This window comes from Vipera berus, assembly GCF_964194415.1.
Source record: "Vipera berus genome assembly, chromosome: W".
Classification (NCBI taxonomy): Eukaryota; Metazoa; Chordata; class Lepidosauria; order Squamata; family Viperidae; genus Vipera; species Vipera berus.
The window spans coordinates 29,835,163-29,858,767 of record NC_138210.1 but is presented as its reverse complement, the minus strand read 5'-3'; the positions used below and the strand labels follow the sequence as shown (position 1 = coordinate 29,858,767).

Sequence of the window (23,605 nt, the reverse complement as noted above, 5' to 3'; positions counted from 1 at the left end):
AATCAGAACAATTTCAAATAAGGACTATGTTAATAAAAATGTCATTAAAGATATAATAGAAATATATAAGCAAAATAAATACTTTGGCCCTAAGAAACCTGATATTTAATAGTAATTATGGCAATTACCTTCCATCTCCTTCTCTACAATTAGGGCATGTACAAGCAACTCTTCTTAATTTTTTGCCAGGCTGTACTTCTTGATCAGATGCTTGCTGAGCTTGTTGCAGCTGCATTTGAGTTATCTGATCAGGACTAACAGCACCCATTGCTGTATTAGCTATTCCTCCAACTGCTACAGTTATAGGAGCTATGGTTGCTTGCTGTACTTTCACTCCTCCATCCTGTCCTTGTTGACCTGGAAAATAACAAAAATCTTAATTTCTACATTTTAACACAGTAACATACTTTTTTGCATCCTGTTTACTACACAACAGATGGAGAAAGACACATTTATCTATCTCATTTATATACTATAGCAATCTGTATAGATTACTGGCAGTTTACAGTAGTCAAACAATACTAAAACTAAGGCAACAATAGAGATGGTGTGCACTCATAATCCCAAAATGTTCTCTTAGAAAGCTATGTTTTTACTAGATTCCAGAAGAATGTCACTAATCTAAAAAAGAAAAAAAAGGAGGGGGGCTGCAAGAAAAAAACATTTGCTGTAAGTTGATTCCCTTAATCTCTAGGTAACAAGAAATGGTTAACATTCGGTTGAGTAGGCATGTTACCACAGTGAGTTGATCCATACAGAAGAGTCAGTTCTATACATATACATATTTCAAAAGGAGGGGTGCTAGTCCTTCCAATTTTATTAAACCCAACGTTCTTTACATTAAATATAAAGTTATTAACCACTCAAACATACACTGTGCTAACTATAAATATATAGTAACTGTGCAGCGACAAAATTCAGGAATTCATTATTTGAGGTGGTATATTACTATCTTGGCTGCAGTAATTTCCACACTGCATAGGAAAACCATTGCAAGAAAAGGTGGCTGCAAAAGGTGAATGTAAGGAACAATAAATTAGGATCATAATACATTAGGGTCATAAAACTGGCTGTATTTACAAAAGCAAGCCTTTACAAATATAACAATGTTGCAAATAAAGCAGTGTATATATTTTAGTAATAATTTATGAATAAATGGGACCACATATTTGCAAGGTGAGTCATGAGAATTTTCTGGAAAACCCAACTCATTTCAAGAAATTAAATCAAGTAATATTGCTTCCTAGAAGCATGCCAAACTTTTCTGACTTGATTATTCAAACTAATGTAGAAACTCAAGTCAAAAGTACTGAATAGGGTTGACATGTATTTTCTGAATTTAGTGTCAAACTGATTTAAGGTATCAAATTGATTCAACAATTTTATTCAAATTGCTAATTTGCAAAATCTATTTAATCCAGAGACTCAACCGGGTGGTAAGGCGTCGCCGCAGGCAGCCATTCTGGCTGTCAGCCCCGCCGGCTCCGTAGAGCCGCCGAAAACAGCACCGATCAGCTGTTTTGGCGGCTCGGAAGCCCCCTCCTCAGGAGAAGAGGAGGGGGTGAGCGCTCAGGTAGGGGTAGAGCTCTCTGGGGCCGCCAGAGCTAAAAGTTTTGGCGGCTGAAGGATTGAGCCCCCCCGAAGCCTGAGTTTGCTCCGGACTGCGGGGCGCCTCTGCTCTGGGTTTTTTGGAGCAGAGCAGGGCATCAGCAACCATCCCTGCCAGCAAGAGAGAACCTTTGAGAACCTGGATGCAGGCAGAGCGACACAGGAGATCCAGGTGAAAGTGAATTTATGATCTTTAACTCAATGGACTTTGCGGAGTTTGAAAGTGAAAGTGCGTAGCAGGCAATAGTGGGTGAAAATGGCTGCCAAATCCTCTAAAGTTCTTAGAAGCGCGGGGGCTTCTCCGGTGCAGCAGTCTTTGTTACAAGCTTTATTGCCCCCTCCCTCTGCACCTGCACCTGCACCTGTACCAACTTTTACAGTTAAAGACTTGCAGAATGTGTTGCAAGAGGCTATGGAAAAGCAATCACAACAATTAGCTGAGCTTCTGGATGAAAAGCTTACAGAGCTTCTGGATGAGAAGTTAACAGAAATAAGGGCAGACATCTTACTTGCATTTCAAGGCATGGCTATATGTATAGAGCGCTTGGACGAGAGAGTGGAAGATCTCAGCCAAAATAATATTAGATTAGATACAAAAATGACAGAGACTGAAAATGTGGTGGAGAAAATTGATAGTGATTTGACCTTGGTACAGTACCATGAGATGGAGTTTGCTGTGAGAATCAGAGGCTTAAAAGAGGATCCTAAAGAAAATTTGAAGAAAATAGTTTCTGAGGCTTTGGAAGGGGTGCTGGGGCGACCAGCAGATGCAATTATGGAAGATATAGACAAAATTTTCCGTGTTAATTCGTGGATTGCAAGACAAAGGAAATTACCCAGAGATGTGGTGGTTTATTTTACAAAGAGAGCAATTAGAAATGAGGTTATTCAAGCCTTTTACAATACTAAATTTGCAATTGCTGAGCAAGAAGTTTTGATTTTAAAAGAGATCCCTCCAAGAATCCTAAGGAGAAGGAAGGAATTTGCCTTTTTGGCACAAGAATTAAGACAACGTGATATTAAGTTCAGATGGGAGATACCAGTGGGTATGGTGGTGATGCATGAAGGCATGAGACATCGTCTTACTACAGTGTTGCAGGCACGTGATTTTTATAGTAATGTTTTAAAAGCAGTCCCCATACCACTTTTGGAATCTACAAAGAAGAATGGTGAGGGAGAGCCTCAACTACGCAGTGAGAATTTACAAGGTGCTGAAGGAACAACGCAGATAGATGAGAAAGCTACAGGAGTGGATCAAATTTCAGTATCATCGGAGGAGGCCAGAGACCAGAGGATGATGCGTGCTGCTTCGAGACGAATGAGACGAGAGCAAGAACAAGACCAGCAGAAAGTAATGATGGCACCTCCAAAACTTACTTATAGTGAAGCTATGGGAGGAGCGCGACCTAAGAGAGTGCAGGTGATTTTGGAAGAAGCACTCGAAAAGCTTCGGGTCGCGAAGGATGGCGACAAAGTTTCTAACCTGGAATGTTAATGGCTTAAATTCACCACAGAAGAGAAAGAAAGTTTTTCAATATTTAAAACAATTTAAGAATGATGTTATTTGTTTACAAGAAACACATATTAGAGTTACAGATCAAAAGTACTTATTAAATTCAAGACTGGGTACACAATTTATTGCCTCTGCAACGGATAAGAAAAATGGAGTGGTTGTTTATGTTAAGAATACCTTGACAGCGGAGTTAATTGAAGCAGATAAACAAGGAAGATATGTTATAATTGAACTGTTAATAGAAGGCAAGAAAACACTTCTGGTTCGATTATATGCTCCTAATCAACAACAAGCAGACTTTTATAGTTTACTACACAGCAAGATTACTCAGTGGGATTATAAATCTTTTATTTTTATGGGAGACTGGAACAGTGTTTTGGATGTACAAATGGACAAGAGTGGTTTTTTTAAAAGTGTTCCAAGTCATGCTAAACTGCCTAAATCCTTTTTTGAAATGAAGGATGATTTGGAACTGCGAGATATTTGGAGAGAAAGAAATCTGCAAGAGAAGGACTATACTTTTTTTTCCGATAGACATCAATCTTTTTCTAGGATTGATTTTATACTAATTACTAATGATTTCTTTTCCAGGATTAAGAAGATTAAGATTTGTCCAAGAACTATGTCTGATCATAGTCCAGTCTGGTTAGAGATAGACAAAGATAATAGAGATAGGCGCTCCTGGTGTCTAAATGAGAACCTGTTTAGAAATCAGGAAAATGTGGAAGAATGTAAAAAACAGATGAAGGATTTTTTTAAAATTAATATGCATAAGGGTACTTCTATTGAAATGGTCTGGGATGCTAGTAAAGCTTATATGAGAGGTGTATTAATATATTTGAATAACAAATATAGACGCAATCTGGAATTCAGGAGGAAGGAATTAGAGAATGAAATTAGGGAAAAAGAAAAGGCCTTAATTTTGAATCCATCATATGTGAAGATTAAAGAGGTAATTAATTTATTAAGGGGACAGTTCGACAAGTTGATGGCTGATCAAGTGGCAATTAACTTACGGTATGCTAGACATAATACTTTTTGCAATGCCAATAAACCAGGTAGATGGTTAGCTTATTTGTTAAGGAAGAAGCAAAGGGCTTCTAATATAGATAGAATAGAACATAAGGGTAAGGTAGTGTATCAGCAGAGTCTTATTAAGAAGACTTTTGTTGATTTTTACTCTAAGTTATATGCTAGAGATAAGATTAGTGAGGCAGATATTGATGTATATTTGATGAATGCTAATATTCCTGTTCTTACACAAGAACAAAAGGAAGAGATGAATCAATTGATAACTGAGGAAGAAATTTTTTCAGCAATTAAACAATTGAAAGTGGGTAAGGCGCCAGGTACGGATGGATTGACTGCTGTGTATTATAAAAATTTACAGTTAGAGATGGTAAAGCCATTAAGGGAATTGTTTCAGACAATTCAAATGGGAGGAGGGGTGCCCCCGTCCTGGAAAACTGCTTTTATTTCTTTGATTCCGAAGGAAGATCAGGATGTCACCCAAGCAAAAAATTATAGGCCAATATCACTTTTGAATACGGACTACAAGATATTTGCTAAGGTTTTAGCTAACAGATTAATGAGGGTATTGCAACAAGTAATTCATGGTGACCAAACTGGGTTTATAAGTGGTAGACAAATGAAGAACAATGTGAGGCATATAGTTGATTTGTTGGAATTTCTGGAAAGAAACAATCAGATCCCTGCAGCGTTGATCTTTTTGGATGCTGAAAAAGCCTTTGATCAATTGGATTGGCAATTTTTGTTGAAAGTATTAGATAAAATGAATTTTGGGGATAAATTTTTACAACCAATTAGGGCACTATATCAAAAGCAAACAGCCTGTATAATAGTTAATAATAGTTTGACAGAAGTATGTAACATTGAAAAGGGCACAAGGCAGGGGTGCCCGTTGTCACCTTTACTATTTGTTTTAACATTGGAGATATTATTGATTAAAATACGGGATTCGGAAAAAATTAGGGGAATTCAAATAAGAGATCAGGATTACAGACTGAGGGCGTTTGCAGATGATCTGGTTGTTACGGTAACTCAGCCTGAAGATTCAGTTGTAGAACTGATGGAGATAATAATGCAATATGGGAAAGTTTCTGGATTCAAGGTTAACATACAAAAAACTAAAATGTTGTCTAAGAATATGACAGTATCACAAAAGGCTGTTTTAGAAGAGCTAATGGGATTTGAAATTGTTAAAAGGGTTAAATATTTGGGGATATATTTGTCACCCTCAAATGTAAAGCTATATAAAAATAATTATGAAAAGTTATGGGGAAATGTTCAAAAAGAATTGGATAGCTGGAAAAAACTACAATTATCTTTATTGGGAAGAATTGCAGCAGTGAAAATGAATGTTTTGCCGAAATTTTTATTTTTATTTCAAAGATATTTAAGAAAAGGATAAAGTTTTGTCCGCAATTTTTTTTATTGGGCATTATTACTGATACTACTGTTGTGGACACTAAGTTGATGTTGAATTTAATTACGGCAGCAAGACTTTTAGTAGGGCAATATTGGAAGAAGGAAGAACTGCCGACTACAGAAGAATGGACTTTAAAAGTTTCCAACCTGGCGGAAATGGCAAAGATCTCAGCGTACTTGAAAGACCATTCGCAACAGAGATATATTGTGGAGTGGAAAAAATGGATTGATTATATCCAGAATAAATATGGGACTAAAAAGTTTCATCTAGCATTTGAATAAGTATTGATGTGATATTTATATTGGTTGTAGTTATTTTATAAGAGTTAAAGTGCGATAGATTTAATAGTTTATTGTTGTTTGCATAAGGTAGATTATGATTGTTTGTATTTTTATACCCTGTATTTAGCTCTGGGAAGTCGGGGAGGGGGGAGGGGGAAGGGAGGGAGGTGTTGGGGAGGGTTGGGGAGAGGGGAGGGGGTTGTGAGGGGTTTTGTTTTGTTAAAAAAAATGTATTGTAAAACTTTTCAATAAAAAAAAATCCAGAGACTCAACCGAATTCCTTTAAAACCAAAATTTCTCACTCTTCTTGTGGTTTTTTTTTCCCATTGAGTAAATTCTTTAAAGGTCAAACAACGTTCATTGTCTCCTAAAATAGGCACAGCAGAGCAGGATGTATCAATATACAAACAAATCAGCTTTAAAAACCCTCCACATTTACTACAAGAATGGCAAGGATTCTTAGCCATTATTTTCCATCTTGAATACAAGGTATGTATGTTACCAAACTTTTAGCAAAATGTAAGAGTTACATACTGCAGCAAGTTTAGTATACTGTCAAAATAGAAAAAGCTGCTTGTAAAAAAACCTAATAGTTCTCAGGCACAATTCATATTTCTGGTTCTGGCCAATAAAGCCTTGAATAGCTTTAAACCAAGCCATCTCACCCCTTCATGGATTACTGCCTTGTCGTGGTGAAGGGACTTGCGTAATTCAATGAAGCTATGAGCTATGCCATGCAGGGCCACCCAAGACGGAAAGGTCATAGCAGAGAGTTCTGACAAAACGTGATCCACTGGAGAAGGAAATGGCAACCCACTCCAGTATCTTTGCCATGAAAACCCTATGGACAGTGCCAAAAGGCAAAATGATATGACGCTGGAAGATGAGCCCCTCAGGTCGGAAGGCGTCCAATATGCTACTGGGGAAGAGCAGAGGGCTAGTACTAGTAGCACCAGAAAGAATAAAGCGACTGGGCCAAAGCCGAAAGGACGCTCAGCTGTGGATGTGTCTGGTGGTGAAAGGAAAGTCCGATGCTGTAAAGATTTTTTCTCCATAGGAACCTGGAATGTAAGATCCATGAATCAAGGAAAGCTGGACGTGGTCAAACAAGAGATGACAAGACTGAACATCGACATCTTAGGTATCAGCGAACTAAAATGGACAGGAATGGGTGAATTTAATTCAGATGACCATCAGGTATACTACTGCGGGCAAGAATCCCTCAGAAGGGGGACTTCCGGGTGGCTCTCCAGTGTCGCAGACGGTCGGAATTGACCGCCGGCCCTTCGTTTCTGTTTAAACCGCAGAGCAGCTGACAATCAGCTGCTCCACGGTGTGAAAACCCCACTCCTTGGGTGAAGAGGGGAGGGGGAGTTCCCAGGTAGGGGTAGAGCCCCCTTAGAGCCCCAGAACATTTGTTCTGGGGCTTGAAGGGTGAGGGCTCCCCCAAAGCCTGGGAATCTCCGGAGCGGAGGACTCTTCTGCTGTTAGCAGAACAAGACGCTGAATCCACTCCTGCCGGATTTGATTGACATCTAGAAACATTGTTGCAGCAGAGCGGAGACAGGAGCCGTATAAACAGCAAGTACAAGGCTTTAACCCTCGAAAAACAATTCTTCTTTCGTCTTGCTTATTATTTGGAAAAGAAAGGGAAAATGGTGTCTGAGTGAAGAGGGAAGAGAGGGGGGAAGAACTTTTTTCCTTTTTTATAAGAGGTGAAGTGGTTTTTTCTTTTTTCTTTCCCCTCTCTCACTTGAAAGTGTTTGCTGGGAGATTGAGGAGGAACTGGACTTTAAATTTGCTCTGCCTGAACTTACAAGATTTGGTTTTAGTTGTTAAAGGAGAAGAAAAGTGAAAGTGTGATAAGTGGCTATAAAATGGCTTCTAAGCCTCCTAGAATCCCTGTTACTAAAAGTGCAGAGACATCGCCTGTTCAGCAATCTGGACTGCAGTCTTTGACATCATCCCCTGTCAAGGTAAAAATCACCTTTGTAGAGGGCGACGGACCGTGCTTCAGAGAATGCATGATATGCATGCAGGAAGGAAATAAAAACACGACGCATAATCTTACTAAATACCTTTTACTTACAAAAATATAAAAACTAAATATATATTATAAAGAGAGCTAGCTAGCTACATCCTAACGTAACAGACAGTAGCAGCAAAGTGAGTAGAACAATAAAGATAAACACTGTGAACTTTTTCTAGACATGCGCACTAAACAGACTGAAACCATAACATAACTAGTCATATGGGATTCACTATGGTTACCAGATAAGTTATCACAACAGGTGCAGAGAGCAGGGAAAAATGTAAAGTTAGAAATGAACTTTTCTGACGAACAAAAAAAACGTGCAGTGACATTCCCCTTCTTTCGTCAGCAAAGTGAAGACTCAAGTAAGGCACATCTTCTCACGCAGATACTCATGCTGGGCTGTAGGAAGTGGTTTGTTCAGCATATCAGCAATTTGATCACGTGTAGGCACATACTGTAATGTCACAAAACCTTGTTTAACCAGTTGCCTTATGTTTTGATATCGGATGTCAATGTGTCTGGACCTTGAACCTGTAAAACGTGTTTCAGAAATATAAACCACAGATTCATTATCTTCCATCACAGTGATCGGTCGAATCGGATGTGTCCAGATATCTGTGACTAAAGCATCAAACCAGGTTAAAGAATTGCATGCATCAGACACACAAGCATACTCAGCTTCTGTAGAGGAACAAGAAACAAAATTCTGTTTACGCACATGCCAGTAAACAGGACATCCATTCAAAAACATCATATAACCTGATGTACTTTTCCGTGACTTCTTATCACTCGCCCAATCTGAATCTGCAAAACAACATAACTCTGCATAGTCAGTATGTGTGGGTTCCAACAACAACTTCATGTCTTTGGTGTGTTTTAGATACCTCAATAACTTCTTAACACATGTCCAATGAAACTGTTTTGCCTTGCCTACGTGTCGTGATAACAGATTAACACTAAGTGCAATGTCGGGTCTAGTCCAACTACTAATATACAGCAGCGACCCAATGACTGAGCGATATAGTGTTTGATCCTCGAACTCAGGACTTGGTTCATGTGCCAAAATGTGAAAGTCAGTTTGCATGGGTATACTCACAGGCTTAGCGTCCTCCATGTTACAGTGATGTAACAGTTGTTCAATCTTCTCTTCCTGTGTAAGACTGAACCCCTTCTGAGTTTTGGCAATTTGAACACCTAAATAAGTGTTAATACATCCTAAACACTTCAATGTGAAAAACTTTTGTAAAGCTTTTGCAAAAACCTCACTCATCTGCTTATTTGGACCAATATAAACAATATCATCGACATAAACAAGAATTATCTCATACCTATTACCGGATCTTTTAGTAAACACGCATTCATCTGTTTCGGACTTAATAAAGCCCATTGAATTTAGTTTGTCAGAAAGACATAAGTACCACATTAAACCAGACTGTTTCAGACCATAAAGACTTTTGTGTAGAAACCAGGTATCCCCTTCTTGCTGTCTGAAAACCTGGAGGACCTTTCACGTAGATGTCCTCGTCAAGATCAGCGTGTAGATAAGCCGTTTCAACGTCGAACTGGAACACTTCCAGGCCAAGGATAGTTGCAGTGGCTAAAGCAATTTTCACACTTTCAGTCCGCACTGTGGGTGAGTATGTATTTGTATAGTCCTCAGGATAACGTTGAGCGAAACCCTGGGCTACCAGTCTGGCCTTGTACAATGACTCACCATTCGGCTTCTTTTTGATCCTGTAGACCCATCGAGTACCAATAACTTTCTTGTTTGCTGGAGGGCTTGCAGGCGTAAACACTTGAAGTTTCTTTAGACTGTCCATTTCAGCCTGCATTGCCTCAAACCATTTATCTTGTTCTGATTCAGGAAGATGTTTGATCTGTGTGAACTTCTCAGGTGGAAGTGTAACATTACAAATCAAAGGTAGAGGTGTTTTTGTTACTTGCCACGAATACCGTTTTGGAGGGATTCCCTTTGTGGTCCTCTTGGAACGTCTCGGGCCAACCGTCCATTCTTCTTTCGTGTCGTCCTCGTCTTCATCATTGTCGCCAGCAGCAACATCAGCGGCTTGCGAAGACGGAACAGTAGGTTGAGAAGAACTCGTGGAAGGAACATTCTCCTGTGAATCTTGATCATCAGGTTGTGTGGCATCAGCAACATCATCTCTAGGAAAATAAACTCCAGGATCGTTAGAATGAATCCTGGACCAGTCAGCATCTTCCTCAAAAGTAGCAGATTGTGAAACCACAATAACATGATGAGAGTCAATGTATTTGCTCCATTTTGAATTATCATCAATGCCCATAAATCTCATCCTTTCTGCTGCAGGACCCCCTTTCTTTCTTTGGGCTAAAGGAATATTGACCATAGGATAGGAACCAAAAATATGGAGATGTGAGAGATCAGGCTTGTGTCCATACAACATGAAATAAGGGGTCTGATTTATCACACTACTCCAAGTACGGTTGATGATGTGGTTAGCATATTTGATAGCTTCACCCCAGTATGGAAGACTGAGGTTAGCATCTTCAAGGAGGCAATGCATCATGATTTGCAAAACCCCATTTCTGCGTTCTGCCACCCCATTTTCAGCTGGAGTATAAGGAGCAGATGTATGATGTACTATCCCATTCTCACGCATCCAGTCCTGGAAACGCTGAGACATGAATTCAGCACCACGATCACTCTGGATTCTGGCAATGTTGACATCGAATTGGGTATAGACAAGACTAGCAAAGTCTTTAAAGATCTGAAAGGTCTCAGATTTTTCTTTCATAGGCTAAACATATCCATATCTAGAATAATTATCAACGATTGTCAAGAAATATCTTTTACCACCAAGTGTGGGTGCAAAAGGACCAACTATGTCAGTGTGTACCAAATAAAAAATGCGTGTTGACAGGCGTGTAGCGCGTTTTGGAATTGCTGCTGCCTTGGATTTGGCTTTCTTGCAGACAGCACAGTCCAAGAACACCTTACACCCCTTTAGATCCAAACCTCTTGCGAACTCTGGCATCTTCTTCAGAACACGGAAACTGGCATGACCCAATCTTCTGTGCCACTTATGGATACACCTGGAATGCAAAGGTTTACCTGTTAGTGAATTCTCAACATTAGCATTTTTATTAGGAACCCCAGGCTTGCTTTGAGCAACCTGTGTCTTTTTTGTCTTTTTATCATTATTAGGAACCTTTGGAGTAGCAACAGGATCTCTCTCTGGGACGTCTCTCTCTGGGCCTGTGCTCTTTGGAACGTGTATACTTGCCTGCTCTTGCTGCTTAGACTTTGGTTTTAAGTAATAAACACCACCAATCAACATGGTTTCAGCAAAAATATCTCCGTCTTTGACTATATAACTTGCTTTTTCAAGATGGTGGACCTGAAAATGAGAAAACCTAGACAAATGATTCTGACTAAGCAAATTACTACTGGCAGACGGAACGTAGTAAACATTTGGAATGAGAGCACCGAGCTCTTCAATATAAACAGTTCCTTTTCCCATGACCTGAACAGGATGATTGGAAAAAGAGTAAAGTTCACGAAGTTCAGGTTCAGGCTCGTGCATCTCTGTGTAAAGCTCTTTTCTGTAGGTAACATGTAATGCTGCTCCGCTGTCCAAAGTCCAAAGTAGTCGTCTGTCATACTCTGGTTGAGGCTGTGGATCGTTGGTCACAACCAATGTGACAAGTGGAGCTTGTGGATCACGCCTGGAACCACGACCACGACCTTGTCGTCCGCCTCTACCTCTGCCTCCTCTGGAATCTGTTCCTCTGGGCTGGTATGTGACGGGCGCTGGAACTCGTTGGGGACAATCCCGGGTGGCATGTCCCACACGATTGCAGATGTAGCATCTTGGCATCCTTGGAACATAGGTCCTTCCACGGAAGGCACGCTTCGCTGAAGCTCTTGATGCAGGTGGTTCCCTTAAATGTGGCGCAGCTTGCATAAGTGCCTCTTCTTCGGCTAAAATCCTGCATACATGATCCACTGTGCGTTGAGCAATAGGCACTTGATTGATCTTGGAAATAGCATCTTTCCACTCATGATTCAAAGAATTAATGATAATGCTGATCATTTGAAAATCATCAATAGGATAGCCTTTTTCACCCAGTTCTTTTCTAATACCTTTCATTGTAGTCAAATGTGCTCCAATATGTTCACCAGGTTTTAATCTGGAACCATGGAACTCAGACAAAAGTAAACATGTAGACTCAATTGATGTAGGCCGATAACATGTCTCTAACTGAGTCCAAATTTGTTGGGCAGTTGCATCTTGTGAAAATGTGAGCTGCAATTCAGTGTCCATTGACATCAATAATGTTGTGCATGCTCTATTATCCAAGTCCCATATGTCAGGAGTCCATGGCTGGGCAGGAGGATTAAACACCATCATGTGAGTACCTTCTCTGCGTAGCAAAAGTCCAACCTCACTGACCCATGCCCTGTAATTCTGTCCTGACTTCTTTAATTTTGAATCACCAGCCAGTGGTACAATGGAAGGTGTTTGATGAGGAATATACAATTGAGGTACTGGCTGTGCAGGTTGTGCAATCCGACCATAACCTGCAGGGGGCACCAGTGGCGTCTGTGCCTGGACATGCGGCAGTTGCATTGAAGCTGCCGGTAGTCTTGGTGCTGGCTGTGACTGTCTTTGAGCTGCTATTCCACCCTGGCCAGCAGGAGGCGCTGGCGCTGGGGCTGGTGCATTAGCATAACCTGCAGATGACACTGGCCTTCGCATATAAGAACCCGGTGGCAATTGCATGTGGGTTAAATATGGCTGTGCTTTGCCAGGTAGAGGGGCTTGCATAGAAGCAATATTAACAGGAGAAGCAATAGTAACAGGAATCCTAGCACCATCAGGGACTGGAGCCTCAGATAATGGCAGAAATCTTGTATCTCTGAGCAAAGACTCCTCCATGGACAATTGCGAGAGTGAGAGCTCCAATTTATGTCTTAATGCAGCTTCACCAGTAGATGGTGCTATAACATTTGCTTCAGGCATCACTGTGGCTCTGTATGGCCTTTGGGACAGCCCATAATCATGTGACATAGGAGCCTCCGGTTCCCATTCGTCTTGCATGACACTCAATGATGGGCGTGACTTTGGCTTTGGGGAAGAAGGAGGCAATATGGCTTCTCCTTGTGGGTGTGGCAATATGGCCGGTTCATGCTCATAATTCCTCTCATATTGCTGAACCATTGACACATATTCCTTTGCCTGCTGCAAACGCCTTTCAAAAACTCCAATTTGTTCACAGTAGCCTTGCATAGCCCTATCTCGCATAGTTTGCTTGGGGCTTGAAGGAGCAGAAGGAATTTTCTTCGGCTGAACTTTAGGTTTCACTCCAAGCCTTTGAAACTCATCTTGAGCCCCTGGAGTGTGAACATTTCCAAAAACAGCTGCCAGGGAGCTTGGAAAAGTAGAAAAAGGAGTGACTGACCTTGCATCGTCGACAGGAGCAGGTGCGTCTTCTCCAAGGCGTGTGGCCGAAGCTATCGGAGTTCTTAAAGTTGAAGGGAGCTGACCCACAGAAAGACTCCTCTTTAGCCGTGGCTTCCTTCCTGACATGTTTCAGCAGTTAATCACCGCTGCCTCACTAGCACTAACTAACTGATAACAGCCGCAGAAACATGCATCTCCAAAAACATAAATCAAACCATCCTCGATACCAAAATGTCAAGGTAAAAATCACCTTTGTAGAGGGCGACGGACCGTGCTTCAGAGAATGCATGATATGCATGCAGGAAGGAAATAAAAACACGACGCATAATCTTACTAAATACCTTTTACTTACAAAAATATAAAAACTAAATATATATTATAAAGAGAGCTAGCTAGCTACATCCTAACGTAACAGACAGTAGCAGCAAAGTGAGTAGAACAATAAAGATAAACACTGTGAACTTTTTCTAGACATGCGCACTAAACAGACTGAAACCATAACATAACTAGTCATATGGGATTCACTATGGTTACCAGATAAGTTATCACAACAGGTGCAGAGAACAGGGGAAAATGTACAGTTAGAAATGAACTTTTCTGACGAACAAAAAAAACGTGCAGTGACATCCCCTGCAGCTTCTCCACCTGTAATGTTAAAGGACTTGCAAGATGCTTTAAAAGTGGCCTTAGCCACTCAGTATGAAAAAATAACTGAAAAAATAACTGAACAGGTGGCTGAGCTTATAGAGGATAAGAACAAGGAAATGCGGGAGGACATTCTCTTAGCACTTCAGGGGCTGGCAGGATGTATTGAGACTCTGAATGAACGGGTGGAAGAAGTGAAACAAAATAATTTGATGCTGGAGGCTAAAATGGGTGAAGCTGAATTTAAAATGGATAAAATGGATGAAGAGGTTCTGATGATACAGTACAGAGATATGGAGTTTGCCCTGAGGATCAGAGGTTTGAAAGAGAACTCTCAGGAGAATTTGCAAGACTTGCTGGTGGATGCTCTGGCACCTATTTTGGGGTTTAAACCTGAAGAATTTTTTGGGGAGATAGATAAAGTCTTCAGAGTTAACTCTTGGATTGCCAGGCAGAGGAAATTGCCAAGAGATGTGGTAGTGTACTTTACGAAGAGGAGGATAAGAAATGAGATTATCCAAATTTTTAATAATAAGAGATTTACAATTGCTGGTCAAGAGGTGTTGATTCTGAAAGAGATTCCCCCAAACGTTTTGAGAAAAAGGAAAGAATTTGCTTTTTTGGCAGAAGAATTGAAAAAACAACAGCTTCAGTTCAGATGGGAGATTGTGGTGAATTTTGCTGGAATAAGATATCGTCTTAATACAGTTTTGAAGGCACAAGATTTTTATACTAATGTATTGAAAGCAGGTTCACCGCCCTCTACAGAAGATAAAGAAGGAAAGGATGAAGGAGAACAACAGTTACAAGAAAAACAGCAATCTTCAGAAATTGTGCAACCCTTGGCTTTAGTAGAAGAAACTTCGACTCAAAGAATAACACGGGCTGCATCTAGACGTAAGGCACAACAACAACAATGGCAACAGGATCAATGTTTAATGATTACAACTCAAGAATCAAGTGAAGCAGTGGAAGGAGTGAGGCCGAAGAGGCAGATTTCTGAAGATCTTCAGGCGGCGCTCTGGAGGCTTCAAGTCACAAAGGATGGCAACAAAATTCCTGACTTGGAATGTTAATGGTTTGAATTCACCACAAAAGAGGAAGAAAATATTTCAGTATTTGAAACATTTTAAAAATGACGTTGTATGTTTGCAAGAGACGCATATTCGGGTATCTGATCAGAAATATTTGATTAATTTGAGACTGGGTACACAATTTATTGCATCTGCTCCAGAGAAGAAAAATGGTGTAGTAATATATGTGAAGAAGGGTTTGATAGCCAAATTAATAGAAGCAGATATACAGGGAAGATATATTTTTATTGAACTTTTGATTGAAGGGAAGAAAATACTTTTAATTGGAATATATGCTCCTAATCAACAAGAAGAATTTTATAAATTGCTACATAACATTATAGGGACGCGGTGGCTCAGTGGGTTAGGACGCTGAGCTTGTCGATCAGAAGGTCGGCAGTTTGGCGGGTCGAATCCCGAGTGCCGCGTAGCAGAGTGAGCTCCTGTTACTTGTCCCAGCTTCTGCCAACCTAGCAGTTCGAAAGCACGTAAAAAGGCAAGTAGAAAAATAGGGACCACTCCGGTGGGAAGGTAACAGCGTTTCGTGCGCCTTTGGCGTCTAGTCATGCCGGCCACATGACCACGGAGACGTCCTCGGACAAGCGCTGGCTCTTCGGCTTTGAAACGGAGATGAGCACCGGCCCCTAGAGTCAGAAACGACTAGCACGAATGTGCGGGGGAACCTTTACCTTTACCTTACATAACAAAATAATTCAATGGGATTACAAATCTTGTATTTTAATGGGAGATTGGAATGGTGTGATGGACACGCAGAAGGATAAGAAAGGATTTTTAAAAAATACTCCTAATCATGCTAGATTGCCTAGATCTTTTTTTGATTTGAAAGATGATTTGGAATTGAGAGATATTTGAAGAGAAAGAAACGCGGATGAAAAGGATTTTACTTTTTTTTCTGACAGACATCAATCTTTTTCGAGGATTGATTTTATATTGATTACTAATGATTTTTTTTCTAGGATTAAGAAGATCAAGATATGTCCAAGAACGTTATCGGACCATAGTCCAGTTTGGATGGAATTGGATATGGGTAACAGTGATAGAAGATCATGGAGATTAAATGAAAATTTATTTAGATATGTAGAAAATGTGGAAGAATGTAAAAAGCAGATGAAAGAATTTTTTATTATGAACATGCACAAAGGCACCTCTATTGAAATGGTATGGGTTGCAAGTTTTTTTTTATTCCCATTTATATCCCGCCCTTCTCTGAAGACTCAGGGCGGCTTACAATCTAAGAAGCACAAATCAATGTGCTTAGCAATAGCCTTCATTCTATGTATATGCCTGCTTATTAGGGCTTTTGCCCCCCCCAGCGGCATTTTTACAAAGTCAGCTCATTTCCCCCAACAATCTGGGTCCTCATTTTACCTACCTCGGAAGGATGGAAGGCTGAGTCAACCTTGAGCCTGGTGGGACTCAAAACCTGCACTAATTGCAGGCAGCTGGTGTTACTTAAGGAGGCATTAGCCCACTGCTCCACCAAGGCTCTTACATGAGAGGTGTCTTGTTATATTTGAATAATAAATATAGACATAGAATGGCATTTAAGCGTAAAAAAATAGAGGAGGAAATAAAGAGGAAAGAGAAAGCTTTTACTATGGATCCATCTGATAAGAGGTTAAAAGAATCAATTAATTTGTTAAGAAGTCAGTTTGATATGTTAATGGCGGACCAGGTGGCAACTAATTTAAGATATGCTAAACATCACATTTTTAATAATGCAAATAAACCTGGTAGGTGGTTAGCTTATTTATTAAGGAAAAAAACAAAGATCTCGTCATATAGATAAGATAGAATATAGGGGTAAAGAAGTATTTCAGCAAAATCTTATTAAAAAGGCCTTTGTTGAATTTTATTCTAAGCTGTATGCAAGGGATAAAAGTCAAGGTTTAGATATAGATAGTTATCTGCAAGGAGTGAAGATCCCGGCGCTCACACAAGAGCAACGGGAAGAGATGAATCAATTGATAACCTCTGAAGAAATTATTCTAGCAATTAAACAATTAAAAGTAGGAAAGGCACCTGGGACAGATGGATTGACTGCTACTTATTATAAAAATTTACAATTAGACATGGTGGAACCTTTAAAATAATTGTTTAGAATAATTCAATCCGGAGGGGAGGTACCTCCATCATGGAAAACAGCGTTTATAACGCTGATTCCAAAAGAAGATCAAGATCCTGTACAAACTAAAAATTATAGACCTATATCGTTGTTAAATACTGATTACAAGATATTTGCAAAAATTTTAGCAAATAGATTGATGAAGGTTATGCAACAAATGATTTATACTGATCAAACAGGATTCATAAGCGGTAGGCAAATGAAAAATAACATGAGACACATTGTAAATGTATTAGAATATTTAGAAAGAAATAACCAAGTCTCTGCAGCGCTGATTTTCTTGGACGCTGAAAAAGCTTTTGATCAATTGAATTGGCAATTCTTACTTAAGGTGTTAGAGAAGATGCAGTTTGGGGATAGGTTTCTACAACCTATTAGGGCTATATATCAAAAACAAACAGCACAAATAATAATTAATGGTAGCTTATCAGAAGTTTGTAAAATTGAAAAGGGTACGAGACAGGGATGTCCATTATAACCATTGTTGTTTGTTTTAACAATGGAAATATTATTGATTAAAATACGTGACTCAAAGAAAATACAGGGAATTAAAATTAGAGATCAAGATTATAGATTGAGGGCGTTTGCAGATGACTTGGTTATTACTTTAAGTCAACCAATTCAATCTGTTTTGGATTTAATGGAAATAATTTTACAATATGGACAGGTTTCTGGATTTAAGGTAAATAGATAAAAAACCAAGATATTGTCTTAAAATATGACCATAGAACAAAAGGTAGCTTTAGAAAAATTAACGGGATTTGAAATAGTTAAAAAGGTTAAATATTTGGGGGTATATCTTTCAGCTTCAAATACTAAACTATACAAGAATAATTATGAATTTTTATGGTCAAAAATACAAAAAGAGCTTGATAGTTGGAGAAAATTACAACTGTCTTTATTGGGAAGAATTGCAGCTGTGAAAATGAATGTTTTACCTAAATTTTTATTTTTATTTCAAATGATACCTATACTCAAAAAAGATTCAAATTTGGAGGAATGGCAGAGAGGTATAAATAAATTTATTTGGGCAGGGAAGAGACCGAGAGTTAAATTTAAGATAATGCAAGATGTACGTGAAAGAGGCGGTCTCAAAGTGCCCAATCTTAAATTATATTATGAGGCGGCAGCATTATCGTCAATTAGTTATTGGTTTAATTTAACACAAAGGAGTTTATTGAATATTGAAGGGTGTGATTTGTTATATGGATGGCATGCTTATTTATTGTATGATAAAAAAGTGGACAAAGTTTTTAAAACACATATATTAAGGTCTGCCTTGTTGAGAGTTTGGAAAAGATATCGATATAAGTTGAATTATAAAATTCCTATTTGGGCAATACCTAAAGATGCAATAGAAAATATTAACGTGGGATTTAAACATGATGTGATAACATATAAAGAAATCCTTAGATTGGAAAAGAATGAATGGCAATTGAAGTCGTTCAATATTTTAAAAGAAGAAAAAATAGTACAAACTTGGTTTCAGTATGGGCAGTTACAGGCTAGATGGAAAGAAGATCAGAAAATTGGTATTTCAATATCAGATGGGAATTTGGTAAAGCAAATTAGAGATCAAAGTCGAGCTCATATAAGAAGGATATATAATGCATTGATAGAAATTGACTCAGAAGAGGAACTGGTTAAGGATTGTATGATAAAATGGGCCCAGAACTTTCAAGAACCAATAATAATGGATACTTGGGAGAAAATATGGGTTAGGAATGTTAAATTCACACAGGCACAAAATCTAAGGGAGAATTTTTACAAAATGTTTTATAGATGGCATTTGGATCCCAAAAAATTAGCATGTATGTATCCCAATTGTCAGCCAAAATGTTGGAGATGTGGTTGTGATGATGCAACGTATTATCATGTATGGTGGACTTGTAAAAAAGTTAAAGCTTTTTGGATTAAAATTTGGTGGAACATCCAGAAGATTTTTAAGAAAAAGATAAGATTTTTACCACAATTGTTTTTGTTGGGTGTTATCACTGATTGTACTGTTATAGAAACTAAATTGATGTTGAATTTAATAACAGCTGCAAAACTTTTGGTAGCGCAATATTGGAAGAATGAAGACCTGCCAACAATTGAAGATTGGACTTTGAAAGTTTCGAACTTGGCAGAAATGGCTAAAATCTCGGCATATGTGAAAGATCACTCGCAACAGAGATATATAGTGGAATGGAGAAGATGGATTGATTTTATTCAGAACAAATATGGGACTACAAAGTATTATTTAGCATTTGAATAATTATTAGTTATTGTAATTAACTGCCGACCATCTGATCGACAAGCTCAGCCCCAACCACCAGTGCTGAAGAAGATGAAATTGACGGGTTCTATGAAGCCCTACAGCACCTTATAGAACTAACACCAAAAAATGATGTCCTTATCATCATGGGGGATTGGAATGCTAAACTAGGAAGCCAAAAGATAACTGGAATAACAGGTAAGTTTGGCCTTGGACTACAAAATGAAGCAGGGCACAGGCTGATAGAATTTTGTCAAGAGAATACGACGGTCATAGCAAACACTCTTTTCCAAAAACCCAAGAGACGGCTCTACACATGGACATCACCAGACGGTCAACACAGAAATCAGATTGACTATATGCTCTGCAGCCAAAGATGGAGAAGCTCTATACAGTCAGTAAAAACAAGACCAGGAGCTGACTGTGGCTCAGACCATGAGCTTCTCCTTGCAAGGTTTAGGCTTAAACTGAAGAAAGTAGGGAAAAGCGCTAGGTCAGTCAGGTATGAATTAAATCATATCCCTGTTGAATATACAGTAGAGGTGACAAATAGATTTAAGGAATTAGATCTGATAGACAGAGTGCCTGAAGAACTATGGACAGAGGTTCGCAACACTGTACAACAGGTAGCAACCAAAACCATCCCAAAGAAAAAGAAATGCAAGAAAGCAAAATGGTTGTCTGAGGAAGCTTTGCAAATAGCTGAGGAAAGGAGGGAAGCGAAAGGCAAGGGAGAAAAAGAAAGATATGCCCAATTAAATGCAGAATTCCAGACAATAGCTAGAAGAGATAAGAATGCCTTCTTAAATGAACAGTGCAAAGAAATAGAAGAAAACAATAGAATAGGGAGGACCAGAGATCTTTTCAAGAAAATTGGAGAGATGAAGGGAACGTTTCATGCAAAAATGGGCATGATAAAGGACCAAAATGGCAGGGACCTAACAGAGGCAGAAGAGATTAAGAAGAGGTGGCAAAATTACACAGAAGAACTATACAAGAATGAGCTTAACATCCCTGATAATCACAATGAGGTGGTCACTGACCTCGAGCCAGACATCCTAGAATGTGAAGTGAAGTGGGCCTTAGAAAAGATGAGCAACAACAAAGCTAGTGGAGGTGACAGTATTCCAGCTGAGCTATTCAAAATCTTAAAAGACGATGCAGTAAAAGTGCTACACTCAATTTGCCAGCAAATTTGGAAAACTCAACAGTGGCCACAGGATTGGAAAAGATCAGTTTACATTCCAATTCCAAAGAAAGGCAGTGCCAAAGAATGTTCAAACTATCGCACCATTGCACTCATTTCTCATGCTAGTAAAGTTATGCTTAAAATCTTACAAGCTAGACTTCAGCAGTATGTGGATCGAGAACTACCAGAAGTACAGGCAGGATTTCGAAGAGGCAGAAGAACTAGAGATCAAATTGCCAACATATGCTGGATCACGGAGAAAGCTAGAGAGTTCCAGAAAAACATCTACTTCTGCTTCATTGACTATGCTAAAGACTTTGATTGTGTGGAGCATAAAAAACTGTGGCAAGTTCTTAAAGAGATGGGCATACCATACCATCTTATTTGTCTCTTGAGAAACGTATATGCGGGCCAAGAAGCAACAGTGAGAACTGGACACGGAACCACTGATTGGTTCAAAATTGGGAAAGGAGTCCGGCAAGGCTGTATACTGTCACCTTGCCTATTTAACTTATATGCAGAGCACATCATGAGAAAGGCAGGGCTAGATGAGTCAAAAGTTGGAATTAAGATTGCTGGAAGAAATATCAACAACCTAAGGTATGCAGATGATACCACTCTAATGGCAGAAAGTGAAGAGGAACTAAAGAGCCTCTTGTTGCGAGTGAAGAAGGAGAGTGCAAAACTTGGGTTGAAACTAAACATTAAGAAAACCAAGATCATGGCATCCGGCCCTCTCAATTCCTGGCAAATAGATGGGGAAAAAATGGAGGTAGAGACAGATTTTATTTTCCTGGGCTCCAAGATCACTGCAGATGAGGACTGTAGCCAAGAAATTAAAAGACGCTTGCTCCTCGGGAGGAAAGCCATGGCAAATCTAGACAACACACTAAAAAGCAGAGATATCACCCTGTCAACAAAAGTGCGTATAGTCAAGGCTATGGTCTTCCCAGTTGCAATGTATGGCAGTGAAAGTTGGACCATAAAAAAGGCTGAGCGCCAAAGAATTGAGGCCTTTGAACTATGGTGCTGGAGAAGACTCCTGCGAGTCCCTTGGACTGCAAGGCGATCAAACCGGTCAGTCCTAGAGGAGATCAACCCTGACTGCTCTTTAGAAGGCCAGATCCTGAAGCTAAAACTCAAATACTTTGGCCACCTAATGAGAAGGAAGGACTCACTGGAGAAGAGCCTAATGCTGGGAAAGATTGAGGGCAATAGAAGAAGGGGACGACAGAGAATGAGGTGGCGGGATGGAGTCACTGAAGCAGTAGGCGTGAGCTTAAATGGACTCCAGAAGATGGTAGAGGACAGGAAGGCCTGGAGGAACGTTGTCCATGGGGTTGCGATGGGTCGGACACAACTTCGCAACTAACAACAACAACAACAAAGCCATCTCAACTCCAGTATGAGAAAATGCAGTTCTTGTCTTCAAAACTATATAGTATTTTCAGACTTCCGCCGGAACCATGGTGACCTGCCGGTAGCATTCCCCCTCTGGTCTGCTGCCAAATCTCCACAAATGTATACTTAGCATTGTTTTCAAAGTCAGAAGAAACATCCCTGGGAAAGTGGAAGCTCTGGAAATTAACCCTTTTGTTCCCCCAGATGACTAGATGCTCTCAGGGAGCTTCTTGAAGAAGTAATTGGGTGAGCCTCTGCCTGGGGGCGGGGCAACCAAGAGCATATTCACCATGGAAGAACCAGCCATTTAAAATGGACAATAAGGTCTGCCACTGTCTCTTAGAACACTAGCTTTCTCCATATTTACCTTTTGCTATAAAAGAGGCTGCCTTTGGCTGCATCTTGCTTTTCCTTTTTGTTGAAATATCATTTCTGAAGCTTTGTAACTATAAGATGGCAAGGAGGGGAGGATTTGTTGTAACTGAGCCAAAATAAAGAAGCCAGAAATCATTGTGTAAGCTATCTTAAAAACTTTTGGATTTAAACTTTTTAGAGGATTTTATCATCACCTTTAACTGACTCTGAACTTCTTTATTTCTAAAATAAAGACTGCTTAAATGGTGTTTTGGTTCCGCTGTGAGGAGGGGGAGAAACAGTTCCAATTTTACTTGTATCCTATTGTTCCAGCTGTTTGCTAAACAAAGAGGCTCAGACTTCAAGATTTCTCTGTACCTTATATTGCAGTGGTGTTGTTTGACCACAAGGGAGCCAAAGGCTGCAGTTATAAACCCTCCAGTAGCATTATTTTATTGTGGAATTTTATTCTGGAAGAAATGGCTACATGCAAAAGAACAAAGAGGACAGAAGTAGAATTTTTAAGGCCCTTTTTGGATGAATATACAGCTAAAACACACAAACTAATTCAGGCAATGGGAACAAAGCTTGGATAAAAACTTGATACACTCTCAAAGGAACTTCATGAGGAGATACAACATTTGACTGGAGATATTAAACAGGTGAAGGACAGAGTGGGTCTTATGGAGCACAAATTGGAGAAGGTTTCCAGTATGAAGCTGATTTGGATGAAAGATCTCTTCCAGAATTACACTTAAACAATTCCAATTAAGATTTTGAGCATTTCCTGAATTGTCTGGAGAGGATATTAGATCAAGGATGATAAAAGCTTTGGCTCAATTAATTGGGAAGAAAAAGACCCTCAACCTTGAAATAGACAAAATATATAGAGTAAACTCCAGATTTGCTACTACAAGAAAACTACCAAGGGATGTCTTAGTTCATTTTGCAAGACTAACAAGAGATCATGTTTTGGATTGCCACATGTAAACTAAGAATGGAAAATGTCGATATAATTGTTTTGAAGGAAATTCCTGTTATAATTTTGAGAAAAAGGAAAGCTTATTCCTTCCTTACTGGTATTCTGAAGAAGAGAAAAATTCCCTTCCACTGGGACAAACTTGAAGGAGTGATACTCACTTATCAAGAGCAAAGATTTAGACTGAATTCCATAAAAAAAAACAAGGATTTCTTGATTAGACATAAACTA

At 39.4% G+C, this 23,605-nt stretch overlaps 1 protein-coding gene across 1 annotated transcript in view; it reads right to left on the bottom strand.

Moving 5' to 3' along the window:
• Positions 1-23,605, bottom strand: part of LOC308676000 (transcription factor Sp4-like) — a 122,898-nt gene that overhangs the window by 6,452 nt on the left and 92,841 nt on the right. The window contains 1 exon segment of the mRNA XM_081341691.1: positions 129-357. Coding sequence (XP_081197817.1) covers positions 129-357 — 229 coding nt within the window.